This window comes from Alexandromys fortis, unplaced genomic scaffold, assembly GCF_014885135.2.
Source record: "Alexandromys fortis isolate MF-2015 unplaced genomic scaffold, M_Fortis_MF-2015_v1.1 scaffold_174, whole genome shotgun sequence".
Lineage (NCBI taxonomy): Eukaryota > Metazoa > Chordata > Mammalia > Rodentia > Cricetidae > Alexandromys > Alexandromys fortis.
This window is the reverse complement of record NW_026068063.1, coordinates 1,302,965-1,322,233: the sequence shown is the minus strand read 5'-3', so window position 1 is coordinate 1,322,233 and position 19,269 is coordinate 1,302,965. Positions and strand designations below refer to the sequence as shown.

The following is a 19,269-nucleotide window of genomic DNA, read 5'->3' as shown; positions in this document are numbered from 1 at the left end:
TGTGGTCTGCAGAGCACTGAGGACACTCAACCGTGGCTCCTAGGAATCCCAGCTCCCAGGAGTAGGGACAGTGTAGGTCCCAGTGAGCACAGAAGCAGAGTGGTGACCACAGCTGCTGGGACTACAGCAGGACCTTGGGCAGGCAGCCAGGCGGCCCAGGTTCCACCACTAATCCACAGCTCCACAACATTGCTCAAGGCCAGGCAGGCTGACGGAGGAAGCCCTGATAGGTTAGAATATAGGTGGGTGGAGTAAACAGAATTCTGGGAGGAAGAGGAAGTGAGGTAAGACGGCTCAGACAGACGCCAGGCTGCTCCTCTCCAGGGCAGATGCGATGAAGCTCCGATGCAGGATGGACATAGGCTAGAATCTTCCCGGTAAGTGCACTTTGGGGTGCTACACACATAAATAGAAATGGGAAATCAAGATGTAAGAATTAGCCAGTAAGAAGCTAGAGCGAATGGGCCAGGCAATGTTTAAATAATAGAGTTTGTGTGTTGTTATTTCAGGGCATAAGCTAGCCAGGTGGCCCGGAGTGGGCTGTGGGAAGAGGCCCGCAGCTCCCTCAACAGCAGGCTCTCTGGAGGTCTGGGGCTAACAAGCTAAATCCCAGGCCCCCAGCATGTCCGTGTCCCTTGGTTACACCACTAGGCCCCACAGGGAGTGGCTTAGCTCAGAAGCGCCTCTTTGACCCACCTTTACTGCCTGGCACTTTCCCCTGAACCACCCTTTATTTTGCTTTGACTGCGGCCACCAGTATGAGCCCGGCTTGCACTCGCTGCCTGTCTCTGGCCTTGGAGGATCTCCTCCTCTTGGCCCCTCCACTACAGCACAGGAATTTCCCAAGGGGTCAGGGAATTATCTCTCTGGACTCGGCTTCCTGTTCTGTGCTTCGCAATGATTTCCAGCTTTACAGTTATCCAGTGACCGTACCTCTAAAAAAAACAAAACACCAAGTTATCAAAAACTTCCCCTTCCTCGGCACCTTGCTGGATGGCCTAATAACTCTCCATTTGGGAAGTTCTCCTATGATCTCATCTGTTGCACAGGTTTCTTTTCCCTACTGCCTTTGGTCCACCCTCATCCTTTGTCCTAAGATTCCCATATCCACGCCTCTTTGCTGACATGTTTCCAAGGTGACCCTGCTCCAACGTAGATAGGGATGAGAGTTGAATCCCATGAGAAGTGAGGATCTTTGAGCCTGGACAGAGACCCAAGATGTGTGAGGCTGACTCTGCCCAGCTGTGGGAAGCAAAGGTGGGGTGACAGGGAACGAGGGTCATGGGAGGCTCTGGACCTCTACTTAGAGGTCACGTTTTTGCTCCTCCCTGACGCCCTTCCCTCATAGCTGCTCTCCATCCTCCAGACAACTCGTGACGCTGGGCTTAGGCTAGCCATCTTCTATTAGCCCGTTGTCACTGTGATAGCCCATGTGCCCACTGACACAGAGGAACAAGGAAAGAGGACTATCTGTTTAGGCCTGTCCCGTACCGGTTCTATAGGGTCCCGGTTGTGCCTGCAGCTAGGGCTGTTGCCTGGTGTATTCCCTACCAAGGCTGGCTGAAGCCCTTTTAGAATCCACAAATACATTCACCTGGAGACACAGCCTGGGGGAGGGGGGCGGAGGAGGCCAGGAAGCTTCTACCACGTCAAGGGCGAGGCACTTGAGGGCATTTCCTTTGCTAGGATGATCTTGTTCGCTGTCCAGTTTTGAGAAAGTTCATCCCTGGAATGAGCTTTCGGTGAAGCTGAGGCTGGCCTTGAACTCCTGATCCTCCAGCGCCCAAGTGCTGGGGATCCTGGGTGTGCATGACAGTGTCTGACTCCTCTGGGATCATTTTGTCATTTCATGTAAACTGTTGCACAGCTTTGACCCCGCCCCACCTCCCTCAAAAATGTCACAAACGCCATCCAGAGCTCTAGAGACCAGAGTTAGGGTCTGTTGTTTGTTTATGTCACCAAAGCAAGGGTAGGCTTGCAAGCCCACAGCTGAGCAGTGGCTAGTTCCTGTCCTCCCCGGTGTTGACAGCTTCGATGGCGTTGGGGCAGCACAGTTCTTACAGCCTGGACACTACAGGAAGGCGCCAAGGAAAGAGGACTATCTGTTTAGGCCTGTCCCGTACTGGTTCTATAGGGTCCCGGTGTGCCTGCAGCTAGGGCTGTTGCCTGGTGTACTCCCTACCACAGCTGGCTGAAGGCCTTTTAGAATCCACAAATACATTCACCTGGAGACAGCCTGGGGGGGAGGGGGGGGTAGGAGGCCAGGAAGCTTCTACCCGTCTTGCAGAGACCTTCTCTGTCCTTCACTGTCCTGTCTCGGTCCCCCCTCATCCCAGCCCGCTGCTTCTTCCAATAGAAGCTTGGGAATGAATGAGCTGAAACTTCCTGTTCGAACTCCAATCATGTTTGTCTGGAAGGGAGTGGGGTGCCACAGTGTGTTGTACCCCAAGTCTCACTCTTAACTCATTCTGTCTTCTTGGGCTACTGTGTTGCCTCTCTGAGTCTCAGTTTCCCCATATTCAAAGCTGAGACAACAATATTCAAGTCGAGGACGTTAGTGAAGTCAGTTTTAGGGTGGAAGACCTTAATGAAGGTGCCTGATATTACCTCTTAATATAAATCTAGCCAGGCAGTGGTGTCGCACGCCTTTAATCCCAGCACTCAAGAGGCAGAGGCAGGCAGAGATCTCTGTGAATTCAAGACCAGCCTGGTCTGTAGAGAGAGTTCAAGGACAGCCAGAGCTATACAAAGAAACCCTGTCTCAAAAAACAGGCCAGGCAGTGGTGGTGCATGCCTTTAATCTCAGCACTCAGGACACAGAGGCAGTCAGTTCTCTGTGAGTTTGAAGCCAGCCTGTGGGTTCAAGGCTAGCCTGTTCTACAGAACTAGTTCTAGGTCAGCTAGCACTGTTACACAGAGAAACCCTGTCTTGAAAAATCAAAAACCAAAAAAAAAAAAAAAAAAAAAAACAAAAAACAAACAAACTAAAATCCCAACAACAACAAAACATAATATCTACAACCTTGGCTCCCGGCCCTAAAACTCTGACCCCCAGTCCCGAGATTGGCACACAGGCAGTACTCAGAGACACTTTTCATGCAACTTTGAAGTGCCTAATGCACGCTGGGACAGTAGGTGCTCAAAGTCCTACCACATTTTCTTCATTGATCTCTGTCTGGAGGCAGGGTTTTCCTTTAGCCCTCATGGTGACACTGTTCAGAGCCCTGTGTTACAACAGCTATCCATGACGGTGGGCACACATCCCCCTGGTGCCTCTGGGACAGTATGGAGGCCACTTTGACAGGCCCATTGGCAACTTCACTGAAGGTGAAGCCCCTACCTTGTCTCTGAGTTCCCTGGACTCTGGAAGGCAAGCTGAAAGGTGACTACATTCCTTGACTACAGGAAGGTGGCTCCCGGTCTCAGGAAGTCTCGGGAAGATAATGGCCTGAGGGAGTTCTGAGGGGGGACTTTTGTTTCCTCCACCCCAGTGGCCCGCCCCCCACATTGCTGAGGGTTAAAAAGGAATGTGACCGCTCACTAGAAAAGGGCAGGAGGGTCCCTGACTGAACAGAGCTGGGCCCCTGTGGCCCTAAGGGCCAACAGGAGGGAACCTGGACCCAGGGAACCGGGCACAGAAACCACCCGGCCTAGAGGTAGCTAAGCTGTGGACCCGGGTGTGAGCTGGAGCCATGGATCCCTTTCCCTGGCTGGAGGTCAGAGTTTTCAGACTTATTTTCAGTGTTGAAGCACTGGGGTCCTTTGCTGCATCTGTGCCCTCCTTCAAGGTCAGGAGCTCTGGAAACATCTAGCCAGTATCCTCCCCAGGCTTGCCAGGGTGGGTAGGGCCTCTTTCTTTACACGGGCCAGATGCTCTCAATGACGCTGACCTGCCTGTGTGCAGGGTCTCCCCAGGCCTCAGAGTTAGAAGCAGAGACCACATGCAGCAGAGGTATATGCAGTACAATGCTGGCATGTGGCCAGCTCACAGAGGCGGGCATGAGTCCTTGCCACCCTCCAGTGTATTTTGCGGTATAGCCTATCACAGCTGTCCTGAAGACACAGACATGAGCCCATTCACCAAGTCCCACAAATGGCATTGCTTCTTCCCAAGAGGTAGACTCTGAGCTCCTGAAGGCCACTGCACTAGTGTGGGGACAGGAGGGCTCAGAGGATCCCACTGTGTACAGAGGACCCCGGCCATGGTGGAGCCCAGCCCTGGTTGCCAGCCCAGACTTGCTTTTCCTGGGCCTCTTGCAGCCCCGAGGTGAGCTGCTGTGACTTAGGCCTTCATCCATGTATTGTTTCAATTGTGCCATGTTCCCATCTTGTTACGAGCTGGGGGACTTCAGCTTTCCACGCTCATTACACATCTCCACCTCCCAGAGGCTCTGGCTGCCTGGCTGAGAGTCACACAGCACTGGCTCCCGGGGTGAACTCGTCACAACCCTTTCTGCAGCAGGAGGGAACTTGTCCGTTCTGCTAGCTCAGCTGTCGTTAGATGTGTTTCCTGCACACACAGGGCAGGAGGAGGGAAGGAAGCTGGGATCGACTCACATACCTGCTGCAACGCACCCACCCCATCTCTCCATGTCCCAGGGCAGCGGTTCTCAACCCTCCTAATGCTGCGACCTTTAACAGTTCCTCATGTTGTGGTGACCCCAACCATAAAGTTATTTTCCTTGCCACTTCAACACTGTAATTTTGCTACTGTTATGAATCATAATGTAAATATCTGTGTTTTCCGGTGGTCTCAGGAGCCTCCTACGGAAGGTCTGTTTCCCTAAAGGGATAGCAACCCACATGTTGAGAACCACTGTCCTAGCTAGCCCTCATGTCCCTTTGTCTTGTGTCTTCCCTATCTTTGTGGCTCTGACCCCTGCAGTGTCCCTTCAGAGGTTACCTTCTTCCCTCCCTGGCCTTTAAGCCACCTCCAGAGATACCAGTTTCCTATCAAGGAAGGATGCTGGCCCTGTCCAGGAATGGGGCCAACTTGAACATGAATCCAACATGCCTATCCCATCGCAGAGACAGCAATTAGGCAGCCCAGAACTTCCACGGGGTGCCAGAAGGCACCAGAGGGCAAGAGAACCACCTCCTGAGCCCGGAAGAACAGATTCAGCCCCCCCCCCTTACAGCTGGGCAGTAAACAGAAGCCTAAGGACGCATCCCTGATCCAAGCCATTTAGCTAACTGCTGGGGACCCTTTCGTCCCTGCAGGCATGGCTCAGAATGTAGAGCTGCCCAACCTGGTGCCTGACTCCCGTCGGGTTTTTTGTTTGTTTGTTTTTAAGAGACAGGGTCCTCCTACAACCCAGGCTGGTCTCAAACTTGCTAAATAGCTGAGGATGACCTTGAACTCTTCATCTTGTCTCTCCCACCTGAGTGCTGGGATTACAGGTGTGTGCCACCTCATTCAGTCTTGGGGAGCAATGAGGATGGAACAGAGGCCTTCATCCATGCCAGTGGTAATACATCTCCAGCCCCATTTTGCCTGTCAAGGTGCTGAAGTCACAGGCGTGACTAGATCCCAGCCCAGGGTTAGACATGAACACTCTCTTTGGCTACAGTTAAGTTCCTCCTATTCGTAATAGGAGGGGCGGACAGAAGCCACCGAGAGCCCCTCAGCCCTGGTACTCTTGCCTCTGATGCTTTGGCTGTCTGGGTAGCTGGAACAGTTGTATTTACCCAACCCTCACCTGTGTAAGGGGACATCCTACCTATCTGACAGCTGGTGACCTATTGAACCAAGTTCATTGCCGTCTGACCTTTAACCTGCTGTGTGGACGCCATCCCTGCAGAAGCTTGAACGCTGTATCTAATTCTCCCCACTGGGCAGCTGAGGAAGCGAAGGCCCAACAAGTTGACTAGCTTGTTGAAAATGGCGAGGTAGTGAGAGCGCAGGGATCGAGTTCAGACCCAGAAGCAGCACCCTGAACTCTGTCTCCCCTCAGCTGCCCCGGGAAAAACAGCTGTAAATGGTGAAAGGGTTGTGAGCTGGGAGCAGGGTTGCTTAACACAATTTTGCTGGGATTCATTTAGGATCCAGGTTCACAGCTTCATGGGGGAGGGTCTCTGGCCTCACTACCCAGGCTTTCAGCAGCCATTAGCTCGAGTCCCAGATTTCCTGGGGGTATATACCGTCTGTAGCTGGTGGGGAGAAGGTCTGAGTGGATAAGCTGGGGCTATGGACAGTGGTCCACTGTAGGGCCTTCACTCTCTTCCTATCCTGGAAACAGGCCGCAGGCCCTGAGGAACATACGGGGGTACCCAGCCAGCTTATGCACTGTCTTAATGCTACAGAGCCTTCACTCAAATGACCTCTTCTGTAAAGGTTCAGGAAGCCAGAACTTGGGATTGAAATACAGTGTGGATCTGGGTCGGGGGAGGGTGATGGCCCAGAGCAGGCTGCAGGGAAAGCCTTATGCAGCAGTCAGGACTTCTGAGATGATGGCTACAGATGAGTAACTTCTGCCGGCCATGCCTTTTAAAAAAAATCTGAGGTCTGGAGAGGGAAACCGACTTGCCCATTATCACAGAGTCCAAGATCAAACTGGGCTAGGGGTGATGGACATCTGGACCAAGGGAGGGTCCAGCTTCCTCGGCGGCCAGAGGCAGGGTGTGAGCAGACACCTGCTGGCTCCTCTGCAGTAGATTCACGGCTTCCCCAACCTCCCACCAAACTGTTGCTTGGTGTTTAGTGTTTGAAGGTTGGTGCCCGTGTGGCACCACATCTCTGGGCCAAGGTTACAGGACTACCTGATGCTCAGAGCAAATGCCGACGGCCCATAGTGGAGGGTTCGGTCACAGTGAACGACAAGCTTAGAACCTGGGTTTAACTCAGGTCTCACACCCCCGCCTCCCATCCGTGGCTGAACTCTTCTAGCCACACTGGGGACTTCCTCCGTTGCAGGCTTCTGAGGCTGGCTGCGGGTGGCAGACACATGCGCCAGCTGGCTGGCTCTGCTCAGCAGGGCCCCTCAAGGCTCTTAGCAGAGTTCTGTCTGGAGTAACCCGGGGTCCTGCTTGCTCCCCTGTGGTGACGATGTCAGGCTGTACAGGATGTCACACAGGCAGGCTGTCGCCTCCTCAGCCTAGCCCTAGAGCTAGCCTTCACTGAGTCCATTCTGGAGAGCATGTTACTGCTGGTCTACCCATGTACCCCAAACTTCTAACTGTTCTGCTTCTGTCACGTATTATGTCATGGGACACCTATACAGAAGGCTGGTGTGCGACATAGCCACTGGTTCTGACTGGTTTACAGCCCAGCCTGCTGATCCTTCAGCAGCTAGAAGAGCCCTCGAATAGATTTCTGAGGAACCTTGGGGCTTCCCTGGAACACAATTTGCAAACTTTCCAGTTTTGACTCATTGTCTTTGGATGGAGAAACCGACCACAAAGAGGTGACATGCTCAGGGCTTGGTCTTATCCTCCTGGTGAAACTTGGGAGTTTTCCGAGGCTTTCTGTCTATTGGCTGGCCCAGGTGGGGACCTTAGGGTCAGGGATTCACTTGAAAACCCATAGCAAGACCAAGAGTGGACTCTTGGCAGCCGGACAAGGTTTTGCCTCTTCCTGTGACTCAAGGCAAGAATGTCACCTCTGTGTCTCGGTTAGACCATCTGTGTTTCTCTTGGAGAGTTCCCTGGGTGGGGGAGGTGGGAGTGGAAAGAACTAATAGTGAACGAGAGAGAGAGAGAGAGAGAGAGAGAGAGAGAGAGAGAGAGAGAGAGAGAGAGAGAGCGCGCGCGAGAGCGAGCGCTGGTAGAACAGGTTAGCCCTGGCTACTGGCATGTCTCTTTACAAAAACCACATCCTTGGCAACCCTGAGTCTCTATTTCAAGGACACAGCCTTGGGTAGGGCTTCTCCACGTGGTGGCCACAGCCGTCTCTCTGGATGCTGGAGAGGCAGGATGCTGCTGGGATGGTGACTTCCATAGCCAAGGCCTAAGCCTCCCTATTGCATAATAGAGGAGCTGGGTGGATGCTTCTTCAGCATAACCCTGGAGATGAACTTGCACTTGGGGTTGGTAGCTGGAGGAATTCGAGTTCTCACAAACCCACACCCTGCCTTCATCCCAGGACTCAGCTATCGGCTAGTTGTTTCAGACGGTAGATTCATGGTTCTAGGGCACAGGTACCCTGGCCCTTGCCCATGCCGAGCCCCTTTCTTACTTCCCACTGAACTTAAACCCACGTTACAGGTTGGGGGGGCACAAATCATGGTCTTTAAATACCTTGACTTTTACCTTTAAACTTGTGAAAAGGTGGAGGTGGTTACATCCACTTTACAGACAAGCTTCCTGAGGCCCATGGGTGAAACACTTGAAGTCAGGAGTTAAGGCAGAACTGGGAGTCAAGGAATAGATGTGGCCTGGGGCCTACTGGGCCCAGCAAGAATCCTCACTTCCCAAAGATACATCATTCATTTGAGCTCGGGTATGGCATACAATTTGACTCCCTAGTTCTGGGGTCCTCAAATGCTACCTCCAGTGACATCAGCCGACCTCCAGGGGATCCATTTGGAAAGCAACTATGAGAACAGAGGTTGACCTGATGTCCCCGCCCCCACCCCACCGTGTGTGTGTGTGTGTGTGTGTGTGTGTGTGTGTGTGTGTGTGTGCGCGCGCGCGCGCGTGCGTGCGTGTGCGTGTGTGTTGTATTAGACAGGGTCTAGTGCAGCCCAGGTTTGTCTCAACTCTTCTGTAGCCAAGGATGGCCCTGAGCTTTTGTTCCGCTGGCCTCCATCTCCCATTCACTACTATGGAACCCAGGCTAGGCAGGCACTCTATTTCTAGACACCCGAGAAACATCCCAGAGCCCTGGTCCTGCTTCTCAGACACGCATTCTCCGGGGACCTTGTTCTCTCAGATGCTGTGTACAGCTGCGGAGGACATAGGCTAACACATCTGGGCCTCAGGACACATCCAAGGGTGGCCGAGGAGGCCATCACCACACCCTAGCTGCCATCACAGAGGCAGAATCCCCAACTTGCTGTGGCGCGTGCTGTGCTTTTGACATCCAAAGAATGCCTACCATACAAATACTGTTTTCTTCACTTTTTTTTCCCTCCAGTTTTTTTGAGACTGTTTTTTTGTGTAACCCTGGCTGTCCCAGAACTTCCTCTGTAGATCAGGCTGGCCCCAAACTCAAGAGAGCTGTCTGCTTCTGCTTCCTGAGTGCAGGGATTAAAGGTATACACTACCACCCAGCCACTGGGGTTATTTTTTTTAAATATTTATTTTATTTATTATGCATACAATATTCTGTCTGTATGTCTGCAGGCCAGAAGAGGGCACCAGACCTCATTACAGATGGTTATGAGCCACCATGTGGTTGCCGGGAATTGAACTCAGGACCTTTGGAAGGGCAGGCAATGCTCTTAACCACTGAGCCATCTCTCCAGCCCCACTGGGGTTATTTTTAATGCTCATACAGAACTATTTCAGATTGCAATCTTATTTAGCCATTCCTGACCATGTTTTTATCCACTAGAAAATAGGACGGAGGGACCTCACCTAGTAGGGGGTTGAGATTGAAAAAACTAAGAGTCATTTGCCATAATGGGGGGCTTTGTGAAGTCTCTTTTGTTAAAATGTAAGTTGGGGTGTTCAAAAACCATATTGTTTGAAAGCCAGGCCCGATGGAGCATGCTTGTAATACCAGCTGCCACAGAGTGTGAGGCAGGAAGAGCTCAAGTTTAAGACCAATCTAGGTAACTTACTGAGTCCCTGTCTATAAATAAAAAAGTACAGAGTCCTGGGCAATGAAATTTGATGGCACAGCACACATCTAACACACGAGCATCTAGTTTCAATCTCCCATACTGCACCGCCCGCCCATCCCCAAAAGTCAAGAATCCACAGTACAGTCAGCCCTCGCCTGGGTTCCCAGGGCCAACAGCATTAGGTCAGTGTCACCAAGTGTCATGGCTACAGCAGCTTGCTGGTTCACCTGTTAGTGTTGGGGTGCCACATGCCTTCCCCAGCTGGAGTAGAGCTGGTTCTCGGGTTCATTGCTCAGTATGGGAACACTGTACTCTAACAACAAAGCAGTACCAGGCTTGATCAGAGGCCACTGGGCGTGTTGGAGATTAGGGTAGGGGCTTCAAGCCAGGTCCTCCTGAGCAGGAAGGCACCCCAGACTGCAGGCCCTTTCCAGCCCCAGATGCTAGGATACAGTCAGACTCCCCAGGCTCGACAGACTGCAGGCCCTTCCCAGCCCCAGATGTTGGGGTACAGTCAGACTCCCCAGGCTCAAAGCCAGGGTTCTATCCCCAGCACTGCACAAACTAGGCATGACAGTGCACACCTACAACCCCCCCCTCCCCGCACATGGATGCTACCTGACCTCAGATCCCTCGTGGGTGACACAGGCTGTGGGGTTAACTGAGTTAATCCATGGAGAACGCACAACATGGAGGCTGATGAAGGTTAGATATTATTGTTGTTACTATTACTGGTTACACTGGTAGCGTGAGTGGGAGAGCATGCAGAAAGGCTACCGAGTAACCCTGAAGGGTGAGTGCCGCACCAGCCAGGGGGATCAGTCACTCGGTAGCCCAGACAACACAACCGTACCTTCCTAGGGAATCTTCCTAGGGACAGCGTACAGCCTGCACAGCAGGAACACTGGCTTTCCGTGCTCTGGGAGACTGCTCCAATTTCGAGCCAACGGGTGCCCCTTGGGAGGGATTCTTTTTTAATTAAGGAGGGCCCATGAGGGGCGCTGTAGCTCAGCGGTAGGGTGTTTCCTTAGTATGACCCCGCCCATAAGAGAAACACACAGAGGAGAGAGTACTGGTGTGGTCCCGCTCGAGTGGTGGACTTTGACCAAACCATTCATTTCTGAGCTTAAATTTTCCCCATTTATTTTTTAACCAGTGTCCAGAAGCCAGGCTAGTGTTGTAAAGTGAGAGGTCTGAGCTACTCTTGGATGGGTAGGAGGGACTCTGGTTAGTAATATCTGCATAGGGTCAGGCACAGACTACCAAGTCGCAAGTAGGACCAGATCTGCCTTGCTTAGATTAGCTTTGTGGTGGTTTCTCATTCCTGGCTGCCGCTTAGAACCACCAGGGATAAAGGTCTTTGCTTCCAGGAATGTGGCTGGCCACTGAGAACTCAGGTGGCCAAAGCTCCTTATGGTCCCTAGCTTTCCTGACCTTTTGATGTCACTGACATGGGGTCCTGCATTTTGGCACCCCGGAGGATGGCTTGATTTTGGAGCTCCACATTCTCCGCCAGCAGAGCTGGAAGGGGCATTCAAGTACGATCTCTGATCAGTCCTGCTTCTGAGCACAAAACAGAAACTGAGGGCGTTGCTTACAATCAGGATGTAGATCAAAACCCTGGTTTTGTGAAGCTGAGGAAAAAAAAAAAAAAAGCCTGGTCTACTCTGCCTTGAACCCTGGTTGCCCAAGGTGGAACTTGGGACGAAGAGGTCTGCTGAGGCCCAAGGAAAGGCAGCACCTCAAAACCACGGCCACAGCTCTGACCTCCAGACGGGTGAGGGGGGGAGGCGATGAAAGCTGGTGGGGGTTGGCCTCTGAGCTCCAGGGGATGGGGGCTCCTGGGCCTGGAGGTGCTGCGTTAGGATGTGGGCAGCCCTGGATGTCGATTGCACCTCCAAATGAGGAGAGGCGACACACGCAAGATGTTCTGGGAGTCCACCTGGCTTGGCGCTCTTCAGGGGACTTAGCATCCAGCCAGCTTTCCTCGGTCCCTCCTGTCACCCAGCGTAGGAATTTCCTGGAGTGGAGGTCATGCAAGCTTGGCCTCCTGATGGGTCACGGCTGGCTCCCCTTGGAGCAACGTAGAAGCAATCAAATCACATAGAATTCCATCATATTTTAAAATAAGCTTTATTTAGATTTTTTTTTAATATTTTATATTTTGCATCCATGCCTTCGAGAAACCTCTCCCACGGGAAAAGGTCATTCTCATCTATAGTTACCCATAACTCATTCGCTATTTGACGTGGTTCTCTCAAATAAATCATTCTTAGTAACCCTTAGGATGATCTCCTAATTTCCAAAAGACTGAAATGAAAAGGAACGACTCAGTCATTACCAGGAGAGGTGCAATCTTGTTTCCTTTAAGTAAAAGGGAGGGTGTGGACCATTAAAAAAATAATAAAATAAAACACAAAAATTCAATGGGAGGAAGAGGAAAAACGTTTCCTTAAGACCTCCCCCTGATGCCAGCTCTGGCCTCCCTCACCATCAGGCTGGGCTAATCAACTGAGCTGAAAGGGACACAGGGAAGCTCGTTAGGTGCCCCTGCCTGCTCTCTCAGACTCTGGGCTGGGTTGGGAGGGAAGAGGGGACCTGGTGGGGGCTTTTTGGCTTGTTTTAGAGACTTTGGGCACAAGATCCTATACCTTCCAGATGCTCCATCCAGCATTGAAAAAAAAATCTCTTTTTAAGAGCTGAGAATGATATTGTTAGAGGGAGTGCCACAGTGGCCACGAGGGGCGTGGACTGAGCTGTTAGTGGTTAAGGATCAGTAGAAAGGGGATCCTGGGACAAAAGGGGGAAACTGAGTTTTAGGGGTGGAGAAGAACTGGCCGAAAACCCTGGGTTCTCCATGCCCTGCTGAAGCCCTGTTGGGGTCAATGCTGTTCCCCAAATAGGCATAGGCATCCACCATCCCTCATGGGATGAGCCTGCTTAGGCTGCTGATAGAACTGGAGGATGGGGCTTTGGGCATTCCAAGAGAGTCCATGCGTGGCTGAAGAAGCCGATTGGAAAAAAGAGGGCAGAGGGTTCACTTGCCAGATATTCTCCCCAACAGCCCTTCCCAGAAGGTGGGCATCTTCTCTGATGACATCTGCCTGGCCCATGTATGGAACAAACTAGGGATGGAGAGGTGTGTGTGTGCACTTGTGTGTGTGTGTTGTGTTGTGTGTGTGCGTGCGTGTGTGCGCCACTGGAGGCCTCTTACCCAGCTGACTCAGGTGCAGATGTCTGGCCAGACCCTACGGATGTGGCCCAGGCTAACCTCCCTGGACTCAATTAACATGGCTCCAAAGACAGGCCAAAGAGAACATGATCGTCAGTGCTCTGCTCACTGAAGCCACGTTCTGTATGTCTGATAAATAAATATATATAGAGAGAATATATATAGAGGAAGGCCAGAGCAGAAGGTGGGAGTCCTCTCATGCAGGGACAGCAGCCGGGAGAGACAGAAAGGAGAAAAGAGAATAAGCAAGCTGGCCATCTGAGGTCCCCAGTTCTAGCCACCCTAATTCTACCTCGCACAGTGTCTGCAGCGGCATGAACACAGAATAGACAAGTCAGCAGAAAACGCCCGCCTCCCGCCCACCCCGTGGAAAAATATACATTCCGATATTCACGTAATAATTTAGATAGAATACGTTTTCTGCATTTGTGCAAATAAGTTAAATGCAACAGTTTTCTTTCTCTCTTTTTGTTCCATAAAGAAAGAAACAGCAACACAATTTAAAAACAGGCAGGCCATTAAAAAGAGCCTGGATGACCCCTATAAACACTGCAGCCCAGCCAAGACTTTGCAGAGTAACCTTACCCTGACAACAATGGCGGGGGTGCTTTTGTGGTTAAAGTGACTTGGGCACACCCCGAGAACAGGGTCTGGTCCCACACGTTCACACTGAGGGGTCGGGAGGAGGGGGCCATGGAAGACAGACCATCCATCTCCTAGGCGACATGGGCTGCGGTAGCGGCTGGACGAGGGACTTTACAGGACAAAGAGCACACCACTCTTGTTATTTACAAATACACAGCAGTCCTTCAAGTGTTCAAGTTTCATAAAAAGGAGGAGGGAAGAGAAAAGGGGGGGGGGGGAAATTATAAATGAAAATACGACGGATTAAACAAACAAACACCCCCCCCCCGAAACATTGAAAAACAAAACAAACAAGAAAAACAAACACAACTGTATCGCTCGGAGACAACAGAGTTGACAAGAGTCACACACGGTTTGTGGTATGTACATCGGTTACAGAGGTGGCGACGCGGAGGGGGGCGGAGTCACTTTTGTGTTTCTGCTTGTTCTAGGTGCTCGGCCACACACACCCATGTGGGTGAGTGCACCCGTGCACACGCACCCCACGCAGGCCCCGCACCCCCATGCACATACACTCGCACGCTCCATGGCTCATCCACACACAGACATGCCCACGGACAATGGGCGAAGGGCGGTGGGTTATCACCAGTCCGCGTCTTCCTCTATGTAATAATCAGGGGCGGTACCATCAAAGAGGCCCGGGTCGAGGGACTTCCGTTGCTTCCCTCTGGCGAAGACTCGAGAGATGGAGCCGAATCCCATCTTCTCTTTCTTCTTTTTCCGTTTTTGGTCTTCAAGATCCTCTAGTGACTGAGGCAGAGGGGGGAGAGGAACAGAGGTAAACCTGGGCTCGCAGGAAGGAGAGTGGTGGGTGGAAGGGCAGGGAGGAGGCTTTCCAAAGTCCCAGTCCAGGTCACAGTGAGGGATGAAGGGCACGGATAAAAAGCTGGGCTCTGGGGCAAGCATCCTAGGGATCGATCCCTTGTTCTCTGAGAAAACCCAGATTATCTTCAAAGCCTCTCACTGACAGTACCAGAACCCACTCCAGATTGTCCCGAGTGCATCGCGGAGGTAAAGCAAAGACACTCAGGATGGATCCTGGTTTGTCTGCCAGATAGTGGCCAGGAGTTGATCCAGCTGCTTGGGCTACCACTATCACTTTGCAGACGTAAGGGCTTGCAGGAACATACCCATGACCTTGGCCACTGCCTGTGGTCACTCTAATGCAGGGTGGACAGACTGTGTGCAGAACTGACGCTTTAACACGTGCTAAGTGCGGAACAGGGCCCGTCTAGGAGCTCTGACGATGATCTTATAACTGGGGTTTGGGGTAGCACCTGCAGAGAGCTTCACAAATGGCCAAATGTCCTATGCAATGGCGCGTGGTTGGTATCACCTACAGAAAGGGCAGGGCAAAACCTAGACTCAAGGCTCACATGACACTTTAGAATGTCCTGGAATGCAGCCCCTGCCCCCAGTCTGTACTGGAACCTCCACTGGGTGGGGCTTAGGAATTTGCATTCAAGATGTATGTAGTCTTCTCTAGGGAAACCCTATGCAGACAGATGGTGCAGAGTCAGAAAATGGGAAACACCTTAACAGGAGAGATGCTGCCCTCAGGTTCCGCCCTGTGTGCCCTTCTCACACGGATGACAAAAAAGCCAGGGGCGCCATGTGTCCACTGCCTGTGGTTCAGGCGTCAGAACACATGTGACTCAAGGCGGGGTTCAGTTCCTCTCTATCTCAGGAGTTTAAAACTGGCATGGGGTGACTGAAGGTTCAGAGCACCCAGGCTGGAAGAGTGTTGCGGAATATTCCTTTACACCGGGCGAAGAGGCGTCACTGTGAGTGGCTAATAAAGAGCCAAATGGCCAGCTAGGCAGGAGGAGGTTGGCGGGACTCCTGGGGACAGAGAGGACTCAGAGAGAAAGAAAGGTGGAGTCGCCAGCCAGATGTGGAGGAAGCAGCATGAGCGGTACAGAGTAAGGGTAACTGCACCCCACAAAAGAATGCAGATCTAAAAAAAAAATGGGCTAATTTAAGTTATAAGAACTAGTTAGGAACAAGCTAGGCTAAGGCCAAGCTTTCATAATTAACAATATACCTCCATGTCATTATTTGTGAGCCAATGGCCCAAAGGAAAACCTGTCTACGGAAGAGGGTCAGGCTGGGGTGGCGGGAGGATGCGGGCAGCCAGGGAAGCCATACCCACCTGTACAATAGGACTGTGCAGGCTCTTCTGAACCGGGCCGGGACTGTCGCCCTGTAGCCGAAAGAGAAGAAGATGAAGCAGCAGACTCGTGACACACGAGAGCAGGGGTCATCCGTGAGGATGGGGGCGGGAGGGGGTCTTTCCTGGAAGGAAGCCACCAATTCCTCCAGGGCTGCCCTGCCTCTACAGAGGATGGAGATCCTTACCCTCCGGCATTTCCACACAGCCGACTGATGGGGCTCATCAGATCAGGGACCCCGAGAAACTCTCCTGCCTGCTCTGACCTCTAACCCTTAATCCTTTAAAATTTAAGTTCCTGCCTGTGGTCCATGTGTTCAAATGGGAGGTTGGTTTCACTTGGTTTTTTTGTTTTAAATAAAGACATCAGTTTTAGTGGATAAAGCATCCTAAAGGGGAGAGGGTTGAGATCAGTGACAGACACTCGCCTAGCAAGCCCCGGGTTCTGTTTCCTGAAGGGGGCGGGGGGAGTATAACAGCAAATTAAACAATTGACTCAGGAGACCACATGGTCACTAAAACACCCTGAAACCAACACAGCAACTCCCGCAGTCTATGGCTGTGGGTTTAGGCATAAGCAGGGGTCCGCCTGCAATCTCTTACAGGGCTAATAACAAGCAGAGTTGGGACTCAGATTTGGGGTGTCTCATTTCTCCTGGCTCTGTGTTTTTTCTAGGCAGGGTTCCACAGCAAGTACATACTGGGTCCTGGCTGCCAGGAAACCTGCTCACACAGGTCTGGACTCTTTTCAAATTCATCAGGGAGCCTGTGGGTAGGTAGATTTCTATGGGTTGCCAACTATGTCCCAGTAGGGGGGGACATTTCCATTGGTTGCCAAATGTGTTCCAAATGGGTAGGGAAGGGACCCTTAATATAGCCCGTGAAGGTGCAAAAGTTTTTACTAACATCTGTGAATCACGCCTGCTCTACCAAGGAGCAGAAAATACATTGAGATTACAAAAGGCATTACTGGGGAGACTCCTGGTGGCTGTTTCTGGAATTACAAGCATAGAATTGTACAACCAGTATCTGAATGTACAATTTCCCCATACTGAGGCTTCACTTTTGCTCTAATTCACGGTCAGAATGTGAGGTAATCTTTAATCTAGTCTTGTTGGTCTGTGTTGATCTTGTTGGTACCAGGTGAGATCCCTGAGGACAGAGGACAGAGGGTTACCTGGAATCATTTTCTGGCTTTTTAGCTTACCTATGTGTGCACCTATTGAGATGTGGAATAAAGGGAGTTTGGAGAGAAAGGACTCATGGCAGTTCAGTCTATGGTATGGACTCAAGGTTTTCAAACAAAACCCATCCTATAGGGAGTTGAGACAGTTCCTCTGGGAAATATCCCTCCCCCCCCCCAGCTATGTTGCCTCAGCTATGTGCTGAGGCTAGCAAGAGATTGGCCTGTGTCAAATGCCATTTGGGAGCTGGGAGTCCTCCTCTGGGTAGATCTGTCAGCAGCAGGTCTATCCCCGAGGTCACCAGAAGGTCAGCGTGGCCCTTAGGAAGATGCTCCTGTTTGGGGGTGAGCACACCTGCCTAGGACTGAGACTCTCCACCTGCATGGTTCGGGCAGGGCCATGTCCACTGTGGTCCTTTCTATTGACAAATGGATGAGAGAGACCTTGGAGTGGTTCTCCTTGCTGTCTTTGGTCTGTCGGCCTCATCCCTTAAGACTGTGGACAGAAGTCACACTCTTTGTCACAACCCCTGGAAAAGAAGGGACCCTAGCCCTGCCACGGGCAATGTGTAGCTTCTGGGCCAGTAATCGCACCCAGGTAGGCTGTGATGCCTCTTTAAAGTTTAGTCTTAGCGATTTTGTGTGTGTGTGTGTGTGTGTGTGTGTGTATGTATGCGAGTGTACGTGTGAATATGTGTGCAGTCCAGAGGCTAACCTCAGGTCATCCCTCAGGAGCCATGCCGTTCGCTGTATCCTGAGACAGGACCTTTCACTGGCCTGAGCTTGCTGATAAAACAAGGCTGGCTGGCCAGGGAGGCCCGGGGATCTTCCTGTCTCGACCTCCTCAGTGCTGGGATCACAAGCACACAACCCTGCGCCTGGCCTTTTTATGTGGCTTATGTGGACACTCATCTCTTCATGTTTGCACAGCAAATGCTTCAACACCCGAGCCATCTCGCCAGCTCTTGGGATCGCAGCTACTTTAATAATAAACCCTTTTCATGCTTACTGCAGATGGGGTCCCCTCTTGCCCGTACCCAGGAAAGTCGCTGTTATTCATAACCTTACATACTTGCTTATTATGGCATGCCCCTCTCCTGCGTGTCCTGAAAAATGCTCACACTGTTAGCAAGTTCTGCTGGTTAATAAAGCAATGCTACCTTGAGTTGCTAAAAATGCCTCCCCAGGCTGGGGAGATGGTTCAGGAGTTAAGAGCACTTGCTATGCCCGCAGATGACCTGAGTTCGGTTCCTGGCACCCACATGGTGGCTCACAACCCCCTGTAACTCCAGTTCCAGGGGACTCTGATGCCCTCTTCTGGCCTCCACACACACCGTGCACATACATGGTGCACCGACATACACATGCAGGCAGAACACTCATGCACGTAAAATAAAAATAAATGGAGAAGAAAGAAAGAAAAATGCGTATGCATCTGAAGACACTTCAGTGTGGCACCTCTGTCACCAGGACATGGCAGGGAAGCCCTCTGGGTTATCCACTATGTTGATGGGACAGAAATCTGAAGTGGCTCCCACCTCTGACTTTCCATTCCTCTTGGAGGCTGACAGGGGTTTCAGCCGTCCACTGATGCTGGGACCACCAGCCTGGGAGCCTGCAGTGGTGGGGTTATGGCTTCAGAGCATCTTCCAAAGGTTTGTTGGATTGAAAGCCTGGTCCCCAGTGTGACGATGTGGGAAGTAATGGAGCCTTTAACAGCTAAGCATAACGGGAACCATTTCCTTCATGAGCTTCCCAGCCTTGGTCATTTTGTTCTTAGTAAATGAAAAGCAGACTAGATAGAGCCTGCCTGGAGGACTCATGTCTTTTAGCTGCTGGGGTCAGTACATAATTAAAAAAACAAAAACACCTTTTTTTTTTTTGACTAAAAAAGTAAGACCAATTCACAGGGCCTCTCTGCAGAGGCCAAATGTGTCCCAAGCCACTGGAGTCTCAAAACTAAAACACAGTAATCTTTTGCATTCAGGGTGAAAGATGAGAGCCGGTGCGACAGGGGACAGGTGGTCCTGTAGCCAGGCCCAAGGTCCCATGCAGGGCCCAAGATGGGGTGCACCTGGCGGGGTTCCAGGCCGCGCAGACCCTCCTCGCCCTCCCGGACACAGGAAGAAACAGGCCTCCTTTCTTTCTCTCCCCACATCCACTGCTTCACGCATAAGGAAAGAACAGAACGGGAAATGCCTTCGCCACAGCGTTCCCTGGGTGGACGAGAGGAAAGAGGGGGCACGTCTTTATCCCACCCCAAGGCCCCGCCATGTCTGGGCAGGGCCCCAGTGCCCAGGCCCTGCTGCTGCTG

At 51.8% G+C, this 19,269-nt stretch overlaps 1 protein-coding gene and 1 long non-coding RNA gene across 9 annotated transcripts in view; one reads left to right on the top strand and one right to left on the bottom strand.

Moving 5' to 3' along the window:
* The window catches only part of Kazn (kazrin, periplakin interacting protein), an 892,416-nt gene that overhangs the window by 19,147 nt on the left and 854,000 nt on the right, over nucleotides 1-19,269 (bottom strand). For all 8 annotated transcript variants that reach the window (XM_050120356.1, XM_050120354.1, XM_050120350.1 and 5 more), the window contains 2 exons: nucleotides 15,755-15,805; nucleotides 14,229-14,352 (listed from right to left, as the gene is read on the bottom strand). In XM_050120356.1, the coding sequence (XP_049976313.1) occupies nucleotides 14,229-14,352; nucleotides 15,755-15,805 (175 nt within the window). The remainder of the gene's footprint in view (nucleotides 1-14,228; nucleotides 14,353-15,754; nucleotides 15,806-19,269) is intronic.
* LOC126487530 (uncharacterized) lies at nucleotides 294-19,269 on the top strand. Its single transcript, XR_007588414.1, has 3 exons — nucleotides 294-377; nucleotides 16,449-16,544; nucleotides 17,688-19,269. It is a non-coding gene; the product is annotated as an uncharacterized lncRNA (long non-coding RNA).